The sequence below is a fragment of the Equus caballus genome, chromosome 3 (assembly GCF_041296265.1).
Source record: "Equus caballus isolate H_3958 breed thoroughbred chromosome 3, TB-T2T, whole genome shotgun sequence".
Lineage (NCBI taxonomy): Eukaryota > Metazoa > Chordata > Mammalia > Perissodactyla > Equidae > Equus > Equus caballus.
In genome coordinates this window covers 10,040,447-10,057,444 of record NC_091686.1, presented here as the reverse complement: position 1 = coordinate 10,057,444, position 16,998 = coordinate 10,040,447, and the positions used below count along the sequence as shown (strand labels likewise).

General features: G+C 52.8%; 1 protein-coding gene across 1 annotated transcript in view; it reads left to right on the top strand.

Annotated features, from left to right (window-relative positions):
* CNGB1 (cyclic nucleotide gated channel subunit beta 1) overlaps positions 1–14,839 on the top strand; it is a 65,881-nt gene extending 51,042 nt beyond the window's left edge. Inside the window, exons 29-35 of the mRNA XM_070261891.1 lie at positions 208–305; positions 403–486; positions 3,287–3,405; positions 3,688–3,834; positions 10,192–10,411; positions 13,521–14,056; positions 14,404–14,839. Coding sequence (XP_070117992.1) covers positions 208–305; positions 403–486; positions 3,287–3,405; positions 3,688–3,834; positions 10,192–10,411; positions 13,521–14,039 — 1,187 coding nt within the window. The 3' untranslated portion in view covers positions 14,040–14,056; positions 14,404–14,839. The remainder of the gene's footprint in view (positions 1–207; positions 306–402; positions 487–3,286; positions 3,406–3,687; positions 3,835–10,191; positions 10,412–13,520; positions 14,057–14,403) is intronic.
* Positions 14,840–16,998: the final 2,159 nt, after the last annotated feature.

The window sequence follows — 16,998 nt, the reverse complement described above, 5'->3', positions numbered from 1 at the left end:
GAGTTAGCCAGGGAAGCACATGAGGGTGTTCTTGGCAGAGGGAAAGGCACCCGCAAAGGCGGGAGAGGGCATTCTCCCCATCCAGAGGTGTTCTGGTGGCGGGGCGGTGGTGTGCCCGGGCCAGCCAGTGCAGTGTAGACTTGGCCCTGTGTGGGTCGGGGAGGGACCTGGCTGTGCCCCTGACCCGTGCCAGGGTCTCATTTGTAGACGAGTCAGAGCTGATGGTGCAGCTTCCAGACAAGATGCGGCTGGACCTCGCCATTGACGTGAACTACGACATCGTCAGCAAGGTGGCGCTCTTCCAGGTAAGGCCCGCCCAGCGCCCTGGCCCTCAGGCTCTGGGACGCCCCAAGCCCGCGCCTTCCTCTCAACTGGGCTCCTCTCCCCGCCCCTCCGGGACAGGGCTGTGACCGACAGATGATCTTTGACATGCTGAAGAGGCTTCGATCTGTCGTCTACCTGCCGAACGACTACGTGTGCAAGAAGGTGAGTGCCCAGGCAGCGGCAGCGCCCTCTGAGACCCACAGCCCCCGCCGTCAGAGTGGGCCGGGAGGGGGCCCGGGAAGGCCCAGGGGGACGTGCGGGCCCAGGGAGAGCGAGTTGCCCTGGAGGAGAGGAGCAGCCGCAGCTCTGTGCTCTGGCCAGCCGACCCCAGGCGCCCGGGGTGCTGGGCACAAGGGGGCTTTGTCCAGCTCCAGGCCCTGAGCTCAGAGCGGCCTCAGGCCTCAGCGTGAGACCACGGCGGGCCAGGACGAGCACCCCACTTTACAGAGGAGGGAAGTGAGGAGCCTGAAGAGAGGCAGGCCTTGACTGTGTCGCTGGGACTGCTTCCACGGCCTTGGGCTTCCGACCAGGAGAGTGGGGTGGTGGAGGGGATGGGTCAGAGGTTGCAAACTGATGGCCCTTGTGTAGGAACCAGCCCACAGATGTTTTGTAGAGGTTGTTTTTGAGGTTTTTTTTTTTTTTTTGCCTAATCTAAAAAATAGAAAAAAGGTGAATTAGTCTCCAACCTTCAAAAATTAGAAAGTTTCACATAGAAATCCAGATTTCTGCCTGAAAACAGAAAGTCTGCTAACACTGAGCCCCACTTTCCCAAATAGTGAGAGTCAGCTGGAGTGGAGAGGGGGCTGCCCCTGAAGGGGGACGTCGTGCTCTCTCTGCATGCCACAGGCCCCGCTACTCCCCACTGCCCCATACCAGGCTCCCTTCACTCCTGTGCGTCACCCCCATGGTCCTGGAAAACACTTGGGTTTGAATGGCAGGGCTGGTCAGTGTCTAGGGCCCTCTCTGCTCTCACTCTTTGGGATTCAAGGGGAGACCAAGGGTGCTTGGTGAGTGAGTAGCAGGGTAGGGAAACAGGAACCAGATTTCAGTCCTCTCGTTATAGAGCTGTTAGTAAGGCTAGATATGTAAGAGGGTCAAAATATTGCCCAAGCAAACCCCATAAGATTCAGGAACCCCCAGCCCAAGAGGCTCCTGTCTCCAAGTTCTTTGCTTCAGCGAAGTTTCTAGAAGCAGTGAGCTGCAGGGAGAAGGGGAAAGTGTGTTGCAGATGGCTGAGAGTTTAAAGCGGCAGCCTTAGAGGCCAAGAGAGGTTTGGGAGCAATAGAGTGATTTATCTGACATTGGAGCCACTTCCTGGCTGTGCAGCCTTGGGCAAGTGGCTTGTCCTGAGTCTGGCTCTTCTCATGGGTAAAGTAAGGATAGCAATAGTGCCTCCCTCGCAGGGTGGTTGTGAGAATTGAATAAGATGTGCATACGGAGTTTGGCACTGTGCCTAGCACAGAGCAGGTGCCATTGATGCTGCTGCCATCCTTGTGGGTGCCGTACAGCTTGCTTCAGAAGAGGAAACGAGGATCAGGTGGTGGGGAGTTTGCAGTTGGAAGCTGAAGGGAGCCCTTGGTGAGCGTGTGTGCATGGCGCCCTCTGCTCTCCGGCTTTGCTCTGCAACACTTTTGCTGAGAGCCCCCCCCCTCCCCCCAGGCTGGTTAGTGAGGGAGGGCGAGCTCTGGGTGAGGTCCCAGTCAAACTGGATGCAGAAACAGGGAAACGGAGCTTTCCTCCCTCTGGTTAAGAAGGTCATGCGGGTGTAAGACGGCCAGGAGATGTTTGTCAATGGATCAGAAGTGTCCTTGGTCTCTCTCCCTTTAAACCTGCCTGGTGTGACCGACAGGCAGCGGGCAGGCAGGGGCCTGGAGGGTGTGAGCCGGGGAGGTGCCTGGCACCCTGGATATTTTGATTGCAAGCCATTCGTTCATTCACTCACTCACTCACTGGGTTTAATTTGGGATCAGGACCACTGTATCAGTTTGCTGCCACACACGGGGCTGCGGAAACAGCAGGAACGGATTGTCTGACAGCTCTGGAGCTGGAAGTCCAAGGTCTGGGTCCCAGCGGGGTGGGTTCCTTCTGAGGCTGCGAGGGAAGGGTCTGCCCCAGCCTCTCTCCTTGGCCTGGAGATGGCCATCTTCTCCCTGAGCCTCTTCGCATCGCCTTCCCTCTATGCCCGTCTCTGTGTCCAAATGTCCCTTTTATAAGGATACCAGTCAGATTCAGGGCCCGCCAACTCCGGGGTGACCTCATCTTAACTCATTACATCTGCAATGACCCTATTTCCAAATGAGGTCACCTTCTGAGGAATGGGGTGCGGGGGGTAGGATGTCACAGGTGGATTTGGGGGGCACAGTTCAACCCGTAGCAACTGTGAACTCTGGAGCCAGCCCGTCAGGGTTCAGACCTGGCTCTGCCTCGCCTGGATTCGCGAAGGGATCTCCTCCGAGGGCTGCTGGGGATTAAGCAGGCTTAGCCCTGCAAAGCCCTTGCCACGGCACCTGGAGAGATGTTACGTAAGCGCTAGCCGTTATTGTTGTTCCTACTTCAGTCAGCACGTGCTTTCTGAGCTCCTGATGTGACATGTGCTCTGCCTGGATATCGGTTTGTTGAATGAACCACTGTTAGACTTTCCAGGCCTCTGGTCCCTCCATTGTGTGGATAGCGGGGGAATTTGCGGAATACTGTGACTCCTGTGCCTCCTAGCTTAGGTAGCTCTTTCCTTCCCATCACACCTCTAACTCCCCACCTGTCAGTGAGGCGGGCTCCCCACAGATGAGGAGTTTGAGGCCCGACCGGGGATGTGACTGCCTGCAAACCACACACCAAGTCGGTGGCAGGGCCGGACCCCAGCCCAGGTTCCTCCGAGCTGCGCCACCAGCCTCGAGGCCCAGCCCTGCTGCTTCTCTAGTCCCCTTTGGCGATGGCCGAGGGACTCACCCCTTCTCTGTTTCAGGGCGAGATAGGCCGCGAGATGTACATCATCCAGGCGGGGCAGGTGCAGGTCTTGGGGGGCCCGGACGGGAAGTCTGTGCTGGTGACACTGAGAGCTGGATCTGTGTTTGGAGAAATAAGGTCAGAGGGGAGCTGGGCTGAACCGAGGGACCTGGGCAGAGGCTGGGGAGGCAGGGGGGATGGGCAGTGGCGGGACCACGTCCTCAAGGGCCCTTTGGTGGGTCGGAGGACTCCACTGTGGATGCAGCCCCAGCACCTGCTGACAACGCAGGGTGGTCCCCGGCTCTTGCCTGCGTGAGGCCATCGCTGTGCTGCGTGCAGGGGTGGGGTGGAATGAAGATTTTAGTGTGGTCAAGACTGCAGCCTCTGAAGGGTCTCACGTCGCTCCCTTCTCCGCCCCAGCTTGCTGGCTGTCGGGGGCGGGAATCGGCGCACAGCCAACGTGGTGGCCCACGGGTTCACCAACCTCTTCATTCTGGACAAGAAGGACCTGAATGAGATCTTGGTGCATTACCCCGAGTCTCAGAAGTTGCTCCGGAAGAAAGCCAGGTACATGTTTTTTAATTAAAAATATCTGAGTGTACTTCAGTGTGCATTTCCTGAGGAGTGGGGCTTTCTCTTACGTAAACGTAGTACCTTTATCAAAATCAGGAAATTCGATATTCAAGCAAGACTGTTATCTCATCCTTAATCCATATTCAGCTTTTGCTAATGGTCCCCAAAGTGTCTTTTATAGTTTTGCTTTTCTTCTTTTCCATTCCTGGATCCAGTCTAGGAGCACCCATTGCTCTATGTTGCCACGTATCTTTTGTCTCCTTGCATCTGGGATCAACGTTCCACAGCCTTTTTCTATCTTTAAGAACTTTGACTTCTTTAAAGAGGACAGGCCAGTTACTTTGAAGAATGTCCCTCAATTTAGGTTTATCTGATGTTTTCTCGTGACAACATTCAGGTTCTGCATTTGGGGCAGGAATTACTCAGAAGTGACGTTGTGCCCTTCTCGGTGCAGCATATTGAGAGGCAACGCGATGCTGGTTTCTCCCAATATTGGTGATTTTTCCTTTGATCCCTTGGTTAAAGTTTCTGCACTCTGAAGTTACTATTTCTCTCTTTGTAATTAATAAGTAATTAGTGGGGAGTCACTCTGAGACTATATAGACCTCCTGTGATCCTCCTCAAACTTTCACTCGGTACTTTTAGCATCCACTGAAGGTTCCTCACGATGATTGACAGCATGGTTGCACGATGGTAATCTTCTAACTCCATCACGCCTTCTGCATTTATTAGCCAACATTCTACTGCAAGGAAGGGCTTTCTCTTGTCTCCCATTTAACTGTCTAATCATTTGTCTCTTTATAACTGTATGGATTTACTTTATTCCATGAATATCCTGTGACAATCATTATTTTGATGCTCAAATTCTTCCAGATCTGGCCAGGGGCACCTCTGCAGCCTGGCTCTAGTCACCCTTTGTGAGGCCCCCCCCTCCTACTTTAGTACGTCCTTGTTCACAGGCAGAGTGAGATGCCCTGAGCTCGTCTTGGCCCTTCCCTGCTGCATCCCTGGAAATGGCCATTTCTCCAAGGAGCCTTGATTCTTATTAGAGGGGAATGGTTTTTAGAAACCAGGATCTGAGTACCAAGTGCACTCATTGCTTGTGGAGTGCTGCTAGAGCTGGGAAATACACCCACATCCACACCTGTATGGAGAAATGCAAATATATACACACACACACACCATCAATGTCTGTTTTTCTGTCTGTGTCTATCTATATCTACATCTATGTCTGTATCTATATCTATATCTATATCTATCTATCTATCTAATTTCAACCCAGTACCACAGAGTGCATTCTGATCTTCTCCTTTTCCACATTTATAAATTCCTTGTCCAACACGGGGAAGTGTGGCTCCCTTTATCCTCACTGCATTTGTTGATGGTTTGGTCCTCCTCCAGAGAGATGGCAGCATCCGGATCAGCACCCCGTGCTCCCGGAGACGAGGCAGCCTCCTGTGCAGGGCCTTTCTCGCTGTCTGTGGCCTGAGCGCACACGGCGACAGCATCATGTTCAGTTACCTGGATGAGCTCTTTCTCCTCCCTTTCTGGTGGGCGTTTGGTTCGTTTGCGATACTGCTGGGTTCATGTGTTTCAGTCTGCGTTGTTCCATTTTCACATCCCCCCACCCGATCCTCGCTGATTGTTGTTGTTCTGAATATCTAGAACATTAACATGGCACCAAAAGTCGAAATGCTATGAGACAGTGGACTCAGAGAACGCCCCAGCTCCCCCCACCTGTCGCCACCCACCCCTATCCGGACCCATGCTTGCTAGTTTCTGCTTTTCTCTTCTTGTGTTTCCTTTTGCAAAAATAGGCAGATCGGTGAATATTTTCTTATTTCCCTTTCTGTCTTACACAAAAGCGAGCATGCTGTTCATTCTCTTTTTCACTTTGCTTTTTTCACATGACACATCCTGAGAAACGTTCCCCATCGGTCATAGGCAGCTTCCTCCTTTGGGCAGCTGCAGAGCGGTTCTGTGAATGGGTGTTTGGGCCAGTTCCAATATTTTGCAATTGCAAACAGTGCTGCAGTGAATAACCTTGTGCATCTGTATTTTGTATCACTGGGGAGTAGGTAATTTTTTAGAAAAGCAGTTGCTTTTAAACCCTTAAGATCAGGTTTTAAATTGAGCGATGGAGGCAGCGTGGTGTGGTAGAAAAACCGCAATAGGCTTGGGAGGCTGGTAAGGCTCAAACCCCATCCATGTGCGGTACTGGCTGTGTGACCTTGGAAAAGTTACTTAACTTTTCTGGTCTCAGTTTTCTCCGCTCTACAATAAGGGTAGTCAGCCCCTACTTTGATGTTAAGAAGATTATATAAAATAGCATTTGTGAATGTCTCCAGCAGGATGCCAGAGGTATGGGAGAACTCAATAAATGCTGATAATAATTGCTCCTCTTTAGCCATTAAATTCTCTCTGTAATTTTTCCGTTGGATAAAGCCTTTTGAATCCACATATCTGGTTTTTCTCCCTTGCCTTTTATCACACATTCTTATTTTCCACTTCATTCTATGAAATGACACCATAAATAAGCTGCACAGAGAGTGGTCCTGATAAAGGAACAAACCCACTAGCAGCATTCACACAGCATGATTATTTATTGAGTACGTAGTTCTAGGCCCTGGGGACGCAGCAGGGACCAAACAAAGCCTACATTCTAGTCGGGGAGACTGATGACGGAGACGCGAGTGATTGTGTGATGTGTCAGCCGGGGATAAGGGCTGTGAGGCAGCACAGAGCCGCAGGAGGAGGCAGAGGTGACGGAGGGAGCTGTCTGAGATAAGTTGGTCAGGAAGAGCCATTCTGAGGAGGTGGCGTTTCAACTGAGAGCGGCACAGAGTGAAGGAACGAGCTGGGGGACTGCCCGCAGGGAAAAGCATTCCAGGCAGAGGAAACAGCATGTGCAAAGGCCCAGAGGAAGCACAGGCTCAGTGTGTGTGCAGACCAGCAAGAAAATGAGTGCAGCTTGAGATGGGACAGGAGAAGTCAGGAGGATGAAATTGGGTGGGCCCTTGGAGGTGAAGCCTCACAAGGGCTTTGGCTTTTAGTCCAAGGGAGACAGGAGCTATGCAGGGTTTTACACAGAGGGGTGACTTGAGGTGACTTAGGTTTTTACAGGTTCCCTTTGGCAGCTCCCAGGTGAGTGGATATAGTGTTTACATCAGAGCGTCATACACACAAGGCCCTGGGGTCCCCTGGGGAAGGAAGCTGCCTGTAACTCATCTTACCCAGCTGCTCCCAGAGAAGCTACCGGGCCCTTCCAGGAGTCTAAAGTTTTCCCACAAAATCTGCCTACTTCCTCCTGCTTCCCTAAGGGCCCAGAGACTACAGTCAATCCTCATTATTCACGGATTCTTTATTGGCAGTTCGCCTGCTCACTGAAATTTATCCCAAACCCCCAAATCGATATTCAGGGGCTTTCACAGTCGTTCGCAGACGTGCTCAGAGAAGCAAAGCTTGGAGTCACTGGGGTGGCCTCCCAGCTGCAGCTGAGCGGGCGACGCTCCGCCTTCTTGTTTCAGCGCACACCGCCGACAAGCGTCTTGCTGCGGTCTGTGATGCGCCACGTGTCTGTGAGTTTTCTTGGTGACTTTGCTATTTAACACGGCCCCCAGGGTTGTGCTGACGTGCCGTCCTGTGTTCGGAAGGCAAGAAGGCTGGGATGCGCCTCGTCGGGGTGTGAGTTATGGAGCTGTTGGCCCCGAGTTCATTGCTAATGAATCCACATGTATTAAACAAGACGTCTTTCAACAGAAACCCCGAGACAAGGTCCCGTGCTGATCAGTGGGTGAGAATGGTGTGCAGACAGGCTCGCTGAAACCTCAGCCTGTGTCTCTTCCAGAAGCGATGGTTCAGTAGTCGCTGATTCAGGGTTCGCAGGGACTTTATAAAACTTAACTATCGCGAAGAATGAGAATGGACTGTTTACGTCTGAGGACTGGCCCCGGGTCCCCTCGCCCTCCCTTCCTCCCCTGCCAGAGGAGCGCTGCCCGGGTAGGCCGTGCTCTGGCTGTCACCCCGTTCCTCTGGCTGGGTTAGGTGAGAGCTGGGCACATCAGCCAGGACCCTGCAGGGGCCTTGCTCCTGTCTGTGCCGTGTGAGGTCGTTGAGGAGGGAGGAGGGGCTGACGGCCTGGGACTGGGGGTCCCGGCACGATTCATTAGGAGGGGCTGGCTTTCTGGAGAGGCAAGCTGGAGGAGAAGGGCAGAGGATTGTGGGTGAGCCCTGCCCAGCAAAGGAGAGATGGGGTCTGAGAACCACAGCGTCTGGGGACGTCTGAGTGTGGGAGCCACGTGTGGGACTCTGTTGAAGCTCCCGCTTTACAGAGGGGAGACCTGAGGCCCCCAAGAAGTGAAGCACCCTGCTCTTTGGCTTAGCCACGCCAAGAAACGGGGCATGCCGCTTTCTCCAGGAGTGAATGCTTCAGCCTAATTATAGCGAGACACACGTCATCTGAAAATGAGGATAAATTCCCTTAATCTGGAAATGTCCCAGAAGCCAGCTCAGTGTTCCAGAGCAGAGACGGCCGTTAGCAATCAGCCACGGTCTTAGAGACAGTCTTTGTGCGTCATTTTAGTACCATGCTGAGCCTTCTTGCAGACTGTCGTGCCGTGAATTATGGACTCAAATGACACCGGTGACAGTGCTGGGCGTGTAAGAGGCCTGTGATGAATTATCGTGTTTGTGTTCTCCTGGGGGAGCCTCACCTAGAAAATGCAGGTCTTGGGCAATTAATATCAATATGCACAATTTAAACCCATTGCCTCCAATTAGATAAGCAGCCTGTAATGGCCTCATTTTTAAACAAACAAGTTTTGCTGGAACTCTGATGAATGAATTTGCCAATGAGTAGTCTAGACCCGCTAGATTGCAGGTGAAATTCATTTGTTCTTGAGCCAAACCACTCATCACGTACTTGTAGCATGAAAAATTCCTTATAAAGGGCTGGGGCGCTGTTTGATGGAAAATTTTCTCCTTATTTAGAGAAGCAGGGTGGTAGGTGGCGTTTAGACCTGGGTTGTAATTCTGCCTCTGCTACTTTCTAGCAACCTTGGGCGTGTCGCTCCCTCCATTCTGAGCCTCAGTTTCCCCAACTCTCATAGGCAAAATAATCACAGCCCTTTCTGAGTCACAGGAGCACTGTCAGCATCCAAGAAGATAAGGACTATGATGTTGCTTTGTAATCATTAACTTCTGGGACACTGGGGTCAGAGGCATGGGTTTGAATTCCGGCTCTGCCACTTCCTCGCTGTGTGGCCTTGGAAAAGTTACTCACCCCCTCTGGACTTCCATATCATCACTTGAAATGAAGGAGAATAATAGGACCTACCTGTGAGGATGACTATGAGACTTAAATGAAAGAGGATGAGTTCTCTATGGCTGTATAACAACAGGACCACAAATTCAGTAGCATAAAACCACACACATCTATCATCTCAGAGTTTATGTGGGACAGAGGTCTGGGGACGGCTTGGGTGGGTCCGCTGCAAGGCTGTAATCATGGTGTGGGCCCGAGCTCGGTCTCATCTGAGGTCTTCACTGGGGGGATGTGCTTCCAAGGCCGCGTGGTTGTTGGCCGAAGCCAGTTCCTTGTGTTGTAGGACTGGGGCCTTGGTTCCCAGCTAGCTGTTGGCCGGTGGCTGCCCTCACATTCTTCCCACCTGGGCCTCGCCCAGCACGGCTGCGTGCTTCATCAAAGCCAGCAAGGGACAGATCCCCTTCCGAGACAGAGATCACAATCCTATGTGACACAGTCACTAAAGTGCTACTCCTTTGCTGTCTTCTCTTGGTTGAAAGCAAATCACGTCCCACTCACCCTCAAGGGGGGGTCACACAGAGGCATGAACACGGGATCTGGGGATCACAGAGGTCGCCACAGAATGCCTGCCTGTAAAAGACAGCGCAGGGCGGGACACATGTAGACCCTCAGTAAGTGGTGACAGTGGCTATGGTGATGATGGTGAAATGGCAGTGAAGCTCAAGGAGAAGGAGAAGCAAAAAGCTTTGGGTACTTTCTCATCTGGGATCCTATTTCTGACTCCTTATGTTAAAGCATCCTTCCTTATTTCCTGTGTGACCTCAGAAAAGATACTCACCCCCTCTGAGCCTCCCTTTCCTCATCTGTAAGGTGCAGACAGGAAGACCCACATCATTACGGTTGTTCTGATCATTCAGTGAGATGCTATGCATGAAGCGCTTGGTCTGTGCGTGGCTCAGAAAAGGCACTTGAAAATGCTTAGCGTAAACAGCCACCAGGGCCCAAGTTCAGCTGAAAGGCCCCTACACACACGAGTCGTTCTCTCCCAGAGCGTGCTTGTGACGTGAGCGGCCACTGCTTTCTTTCAGGCGCATGCTGAGGAATAACAACAAGCCCAAGGAGCAGAAGAGCGTGCTCATCCTCCCTCCCCGGGCGGGCACCCCCAAGCTGTTCACTGCCGCCCTGGCTGCAGCGGGGAAGCTGGGCGCCAAGGGGGCTAAAGGCGGCAAGCTGGCCCACCTCCGGGCTCGACTCAAAGAGCTGGCTGTGCTGGAGGCTGCTGCGAGACAGCAGCAGCTGCTGGAGCAGGTACCGCGGCTGGGAGCCCAGCCCCGTCCGTGTCAACCGTGTGCCAAGGAGAAGGCCTGTGCACCTAGGGGCCTCAGAGAATGGACCCCGTGTTTAATTTTAGGGAAGTTTTCCCCCTTCTTTGTATCAGTCAGGATTCATTTGGTTGCATGCGACAGAACTGCAAGCGACGGTGCAGGCTCAAATTAGCTTGAGAAATCAGGGAATTTCTTGGGTCAAGTAACTAAAAAGTTCAGGCAAGTCTGGATCCAGAAGCTGAGATGATGCCAACGGGATGAGTTTTGTCATCCTGTCATCTCTGCGTTCCTCGGGGATGGCTCCATTCCCAGGCTGGCCCCCGAGAGCTCTGGGATCACGTCTTCCCGCTTAGCAACCCCAACAGAAGGAAAGTACCTGTTTCCCGGTAATTACAGCAAAAGTCCCAGGGTCACTGTCATTGGACGGAATTGGGTCACATGTCCACTCCTGACCCATTCACTGTGGCTCACACACCCATCCCTGGACTGAGAGTGGCCGGGGGGTCCCCACAGGGAAGTCCTGGTGCCACTGCAGAGGTAGGAGCAGTGGGTGTGGGCAGGGGATGTCCCAGACAGCAGTCATGTTCTCATATTTAATACTGTGTCCGTGACAATTCAGAAGATCCGAAAGAAAAAACCCTGCCGACAGGCACAGTGCTGACTGCCTCCACCCCCATAAATCTAGAGGGAATTTTAAAATTAGTTCTGGGACTTTTTTCTGTGACTAATGCCAAGAATGCCAATTAGAATGATTGCACTAATTATGGCTGTTCACGACTGTCCTTTAGGGAGGCTCGGGGGGGGGGGGGGGCGGGGGTGGGGGGGTGGCGCAGGAGCTCAGAGGAGGGAGGGGACAGCAGTCTCCGTGACCGAATTCCAAGGAGTCCAGTGAACTCAGTCTCAATCCAGGCTGGTGTCAGAGTCCAGGGGATCTGTCCAGAGGTGGTTTGACAACAGGACTCTGGGGAGTGACATCAAAGCCACCTAGAGTTTCAGGACATTCTCCAGAGACAGCCAGCCATGGCCCCAGATTGAGAATAGACGTGACTGCCCGGCTCACAAACTGGCAGGAGCAGGGTGGAGCTGCAAGCTGGGGCCTTGAGCAGCGGCTGTGTGGGGCTGAGTGGACGCGAGCTCCAGGAGTGTCCTCAGGACAGGGCAAGGCTGCCTCTGAACAGGGGCGTGTTGCTCCTGAGTGTTAGCACTTCCCTCAGGCAGCCTGGAGATGTGAATTAAATTCACAGGAGTGTTCTAATAAAGGGCATTTCCCCTGCAATTCAGCACAAGCAGGACAGAACGGCAGAGTGAAAGGAGCTCTTCAATAGCAGTCCAGACCCCGGGTCTAAATCCCGGCTCTGTCATCACCCGCTCTGTGACCTGGGAGGCTCCTCCAGCTTTCTGAGACCCAGATCACTCATGGTCGCCACACGGGGTTGTCCACCATGGGAACCTTTTATAAAAGCATTTGGGACATGGAGAAGCACTTGACCACCCTTCCCATGGTTCTTCTAGTCCTGTCTACAGCTGGGTGCTTCAGGACGTCCCACAATGGGCCCCGTCTTGGCATCCTGTCCTGAGACTGTGCATGCTTTGACCCACCTGTTGCGCCCTCCCGTCCACCCTATACTCTGACACGTGCTTCCAGGACAGGATGCCCAGATGGGGCCCATTGTGGGACTTTCTGAAGCCCCATGGTGTCAGGGAGTGTCTGTTCCTCAGAAGCACGCTGGCTGCTGTCACTTAAACTCACCACCCCCAGCTCAAGTGGGTCCTGGATAGCTGAGGACCACCCAGATCTCCTCCTCGGGGGGCTGCTCCCTCCCCAGTTTCCTTCTGTGCAGGGATGGGGTCAGACAGGGCACGAGTATCCACAAAGGCTCACGTTTTCCCCTAATTCCCTACTGACACACAGACTGTGAGTGAGTCTGAAGTGGGTCCTGCAGCAAGCCAGCCTCTGACACTGGGTGTAGGGGAAGAAAGTAGGAATTTTATTGCAAAGCGCTGAGCAAGGAGAACAGCAGCTAAGGAACTCCGGAAAAGCTACAAGCAAGGGTTTTTATCTGGGGTTTTAGGTGGGGGAGGGCGAGCATGTGGCCTTGGGAGCTGACGTTCTAAGAGTCCTGTGCGCAGGCGCGACTGTCTTTCATGTTTGCTCATGGGTCGCGTGTGCAAATGCAAGGGAGTTCTATGTGTTGCATGCGGTGGATTTTTAGTCTATGACAACTAAAGTTTACCATCGGTCATTTTTAGCGTCTCATTGCTCTGGGCGAGGCTTAGTGGGGGGGCGGGGGGTGGCCGTCAGCAAGCTCCTCTCTTATCAGCGGTCCTCTAGCTGTCCTGCAAGGGGAGCTCAGAAGCTTCGGTTACTTTGTTTCCCACGTTAACCTTGTGGCTACAAGGCACGGTTTCACCCTAATCCGGGAAAATTTTAATTCCTTCGTCCTGGGTTTCAAGATCACGACCAGCGTCCCCGGGGAACCCGCAGGCTGGAGGCTGGAGTCACCCACCAAGTCCCCAAACACAGGGGCTCTCTCGGCCTAACGCCGGTGGTACCCAGCCATTCTTCCCCGGGGTCTCAATCTTTGAGCCCTTCCAGAAAGGAGGCCAGGCCACAGCTGCTCCTGCCCTCATCAGCCTTAACCTTGTCCGCATAGAGTTTTTCTCGTTCCCCCAGGAGCACCGAGCCCCGGTCCCCGGGGCGGGCGGGGCGGCCGCGCAGCCTCGCAGGGGTGGTGGTGGCGCCCCTGCCGGTCACGGCCTCTCCTCCCTCAAGAGCTCAGGGGCGGGGCCCTGCCCAGGAACTGGCCGCTTCCCTCTCGCTTCCAGCCCTGCAAATCAACGGACATAAAACATCCCCAAGACCTTTCCCCTAAATCCAGCCGGGCCTTTTAATCCTTGAACGTGCCCATAGTACTTTGTTTCTACCGAACAACCCTGATGCGGCTCCGCCCCGACCCTGTAGGTTTCCCCCCCTGCGCGCCCCGCCGTCCTCCTCCTTGCGGGTGGAGAAGGCGGGACGGGGACCCGCCCGAGCACCCTCCAGGACCCCCTGGACGCTCTCTCCCTCACGAGTCACTCTTTCCGGATTCCAGGCCAAGAGCTCGGGAGACGCCGCGGGAGAGGCGGGCTCGGCCGCCCAGGTGCAGCCCACGGCCCCGGCGGAGGCCGCCCCGGACCAGCCCGCCGCCCCGGAGCCCGCGGCCCCCGACCAGCCCGCCTCCCCGGAGCCCGCGGCCCCCGACCAGCCCGCCTCCCCGGAGCCCGCGGCCCCCGACCAGCCCGCCTCCCCGGAGCCCGCGGCCCCCGACCAGCCCGCCTCCCCGGAGCCCGCGGCCCCCGACCAGCCCGCCGCCCCGGAGCCCGCGGCCCCCGACCAGCCCGCCGCCCCGGAGCCCGCGGCCCCCGACCAGCCCGCCGCCCCGGAGCCCGCAGCCCCGGAGCCCGCGGCCCCGCGCTCTCCGCCGCCCGCCTCCCCTGCGAGGCCCGAGCGGGGCGAGGAGGGGGCGGCCGGGCCCGAGGAGCCCTCGGTGCGGATCCGCATGAGCCCGGGCCCGGACCCCGGCGAGCAGAGCCTGTCGGTGGAGATGCCCGAGAAGAAGGAGGCGGAATGAGGCGGCGGCTCCCGCAGGTGCTCCCCCCGCCCCCGCCCCGCGCTCCCCACTCCCCGGGCCGGAACCCCGGTCCGCCATGGGGACCTCAGTTGCCCTCAGTTAACGTCCCGGCCCACATTCCCTCCCGGACATCACCTTCTTGCAGGGCTGATCTTGAAACCAACAAATTTCATAGAGTGTGTGTGTCCCCAAGCTCCCACTGTCACTTGAGAACCCTGCCTCTCCCCGACTGTTATTATTTTTAAGAACAAAACTATTCTCTATTTTGAAAGTTCATCGGCAGAGGATAGAATGGGGCCCCACCACCTGGAAAGCCTCCCTGTGGGGCGTAAAGGGTCATTGAATGTTTGGGTTTTTCCCTTAGGGATTTGGCTCCCACATTTGAAGGATAGAAAACATTTCGGCGGAAAGGAGGGCAGATGTGCTGTTCGTGTGACTGCCTGGAGATGACGGCGCACCGGACCCATGTGTGATGCTGTTTTTTCTTTGCGGGGCGGTCACATAGGCGACGTGTTGCTGCTCAGATAGTTAGTGCTTATCTTCCCCAGACTATTCAGCTGGGAGTGATGCCATTGTCTCAGAACAGATAAATGGAAGTGGGCTCCGTGGCCAGGAGCCGGGAGCGTTTCTGAGCATCTCCTCAGCCCGTCACCCAGTTCTGCTCAGCAGGAATTCATGTTACTCCGTTTTGACACCCTTGCTATAGAGATGATGTAGCAACTTCGATTAATCCTAGAATCACAGCTGAAGCCACCGAAGTTCCCGAGATTTCTGCAGGTCTTCATGTTACTTTTATGATTAAAAAAAGAAAAAAGGAAAAAGAGTCATTCAGTCCATGAATATTTATTGAGAGGATTTTATTTGCCAACTGAATGGCTGTTGGGGGAGCTGGTGCTGAAAAACAAAAACTAGTATTGGGCCATTTGTTTCCGCCAGCAACCGTGAGCACAAAAAGCCTGGAATTCCGATAGGTACTGTCCATTTTATATAAAATTACAGGAACCTGGTCAACCTCTGACGGGCCCTTGGGGGCTTGCAAATGAGTGTTTTTATCCATGGAACTAAAAGCAGAACCTTCATTTCCCCTGTGAAAAAATTAAACAATCTGGGAGTTCCCAGGCGGGTCTAAGCATTTCCAAACCCCAGAATAACAAAGGGATTCATCTGGTCGATGACATATCACGTGACCTGAGTAATCATCACACTGGATATAATGATGAGCGACATCATTATTTTAGCCTTGTAAAAAACTTTTATTGATTTTCATGGGTAATAACACATTTACGTGTGTACAGAAGGATGCCCAGTAAAAATTCTGCCTCCTGCCCCTGGTCCCCAACATGCCTGGTGCCCTTCCTGGAAGCAACCACCATTATCAGTTTCTTGTGTATCCTTCAGAGATATTTTTTTTAAAGATTTTTTAAGTTTATTTTATTCCTTTTTCTCCCCAAAGCCCCCCGGTACATAGTTGTATATTCCTCATAATGGGTCCTCCTAGTTGTGGCATGTGGGACGCTGCCTCAGCATGGCTTGATGAGCAGTGCCATGTCGGCGCCCAGGATTCGAACCAAGGAAACACTGGGCCGCCTGCAGCGGAGTGCGCGAACTTAACCACTCGGCCACGGGGCCAGCCCCCTTCAGAGATATTTTTAAGCTCACACAAGTAAATAGGTAAACTCATTCTTGTTTCCTTCCTTTTTTTTACACAACTGGGAATGTACTAGAGCTGCTGTTACTTTTCACTTGCTTTATTCTGGGGATTGCTCTTTATTAGCACATTAAGGGCCTGCTTATTTTTGCATCACTGCAATCTAGTCCATGGTATGAATGTACCATAACATTTAACCATTCTCCCATTAGTGGGCATGTGCATTGTTTCCAATCTTATGCGGTTGAAAATAATGCTGTAGGGGCAGGCTCCGTGGCCGAGTGAGTGGTTAAGTTCGTGTGCTCCCATTTGGCGGCCCAGGGTTTTGCTGGTTCGGATCCTGGGTGCGGACATGGCACCGCTCATCAGGCCACGCTGAGGCGGTGTCCCACATGCCACAACTAAAAATATACAACTATGTACTGGGGGGCTTTGGGGAGAAAAAGGAAAAATAAAATCTTAAAAAAAAAGATAATGCTGTAATAAAAAGTCTTGTACAGGCATAATTTCACTGGTAAACACTGATTTTAAGTAGGGAAGTTCTGGGGGTTTGGCTGATTTTTTTCTTTACCATCCCTGTTTATCATTCCCGTATTTCCACTACAAATTCCAAGATCTGAGCATAGAGAATGCTTCCATCTTTAGCAGGTATTTCAGATATATCGGTGAAGTAAATGAATTGCCCTTCAGTAGATGGCAAAATGGTTCAAGGACAGTTTCACTGTGAGACCCTATTTTATAAGGTATCTTTTTTATATGAATGTACTGATTCTTTAAATATCAATCCTGGACTGGACACTGCTTATTATATAAAGTGACAGATTCTTGGGGTTCCCAAGAATGGTCCTGGAAAGAAAATTGATTTTGAAATGAAATGAGATTGGCAGTGTCTTAATTTCACTGAGAAATCTCAGAAAACTTGACACTTCCACAAAATTTGGATATTAGAGTAATTGAATTTGAGGCTGGCATGACTCTCCAAATAGAATTGGACTGGTTGATCGCCAAGGTGTAGATTTTACCGCTCAGGAATACGGTCAGTCTGCATCGGAAAGAGGATCTTTAATTTATGGGTGTTGAATCTCTACTAACTTAAAATGTCTCACCTTTTCCTGCATTTTGGTAGAAAATGAATAGCGAGTTATTTTTTTAATTACATAAATATTTTAAGGAAAATGAAAACCAAGAAGCTATTTAAAACTTCATTATCAAAATGTATTCAGCTACCTGGAATGTTTTCATGTGTTTTCTTAATAAACACGAACGCTGCATTTACAGTCTGGCATACATCCTATTACAATGCACTTTAAT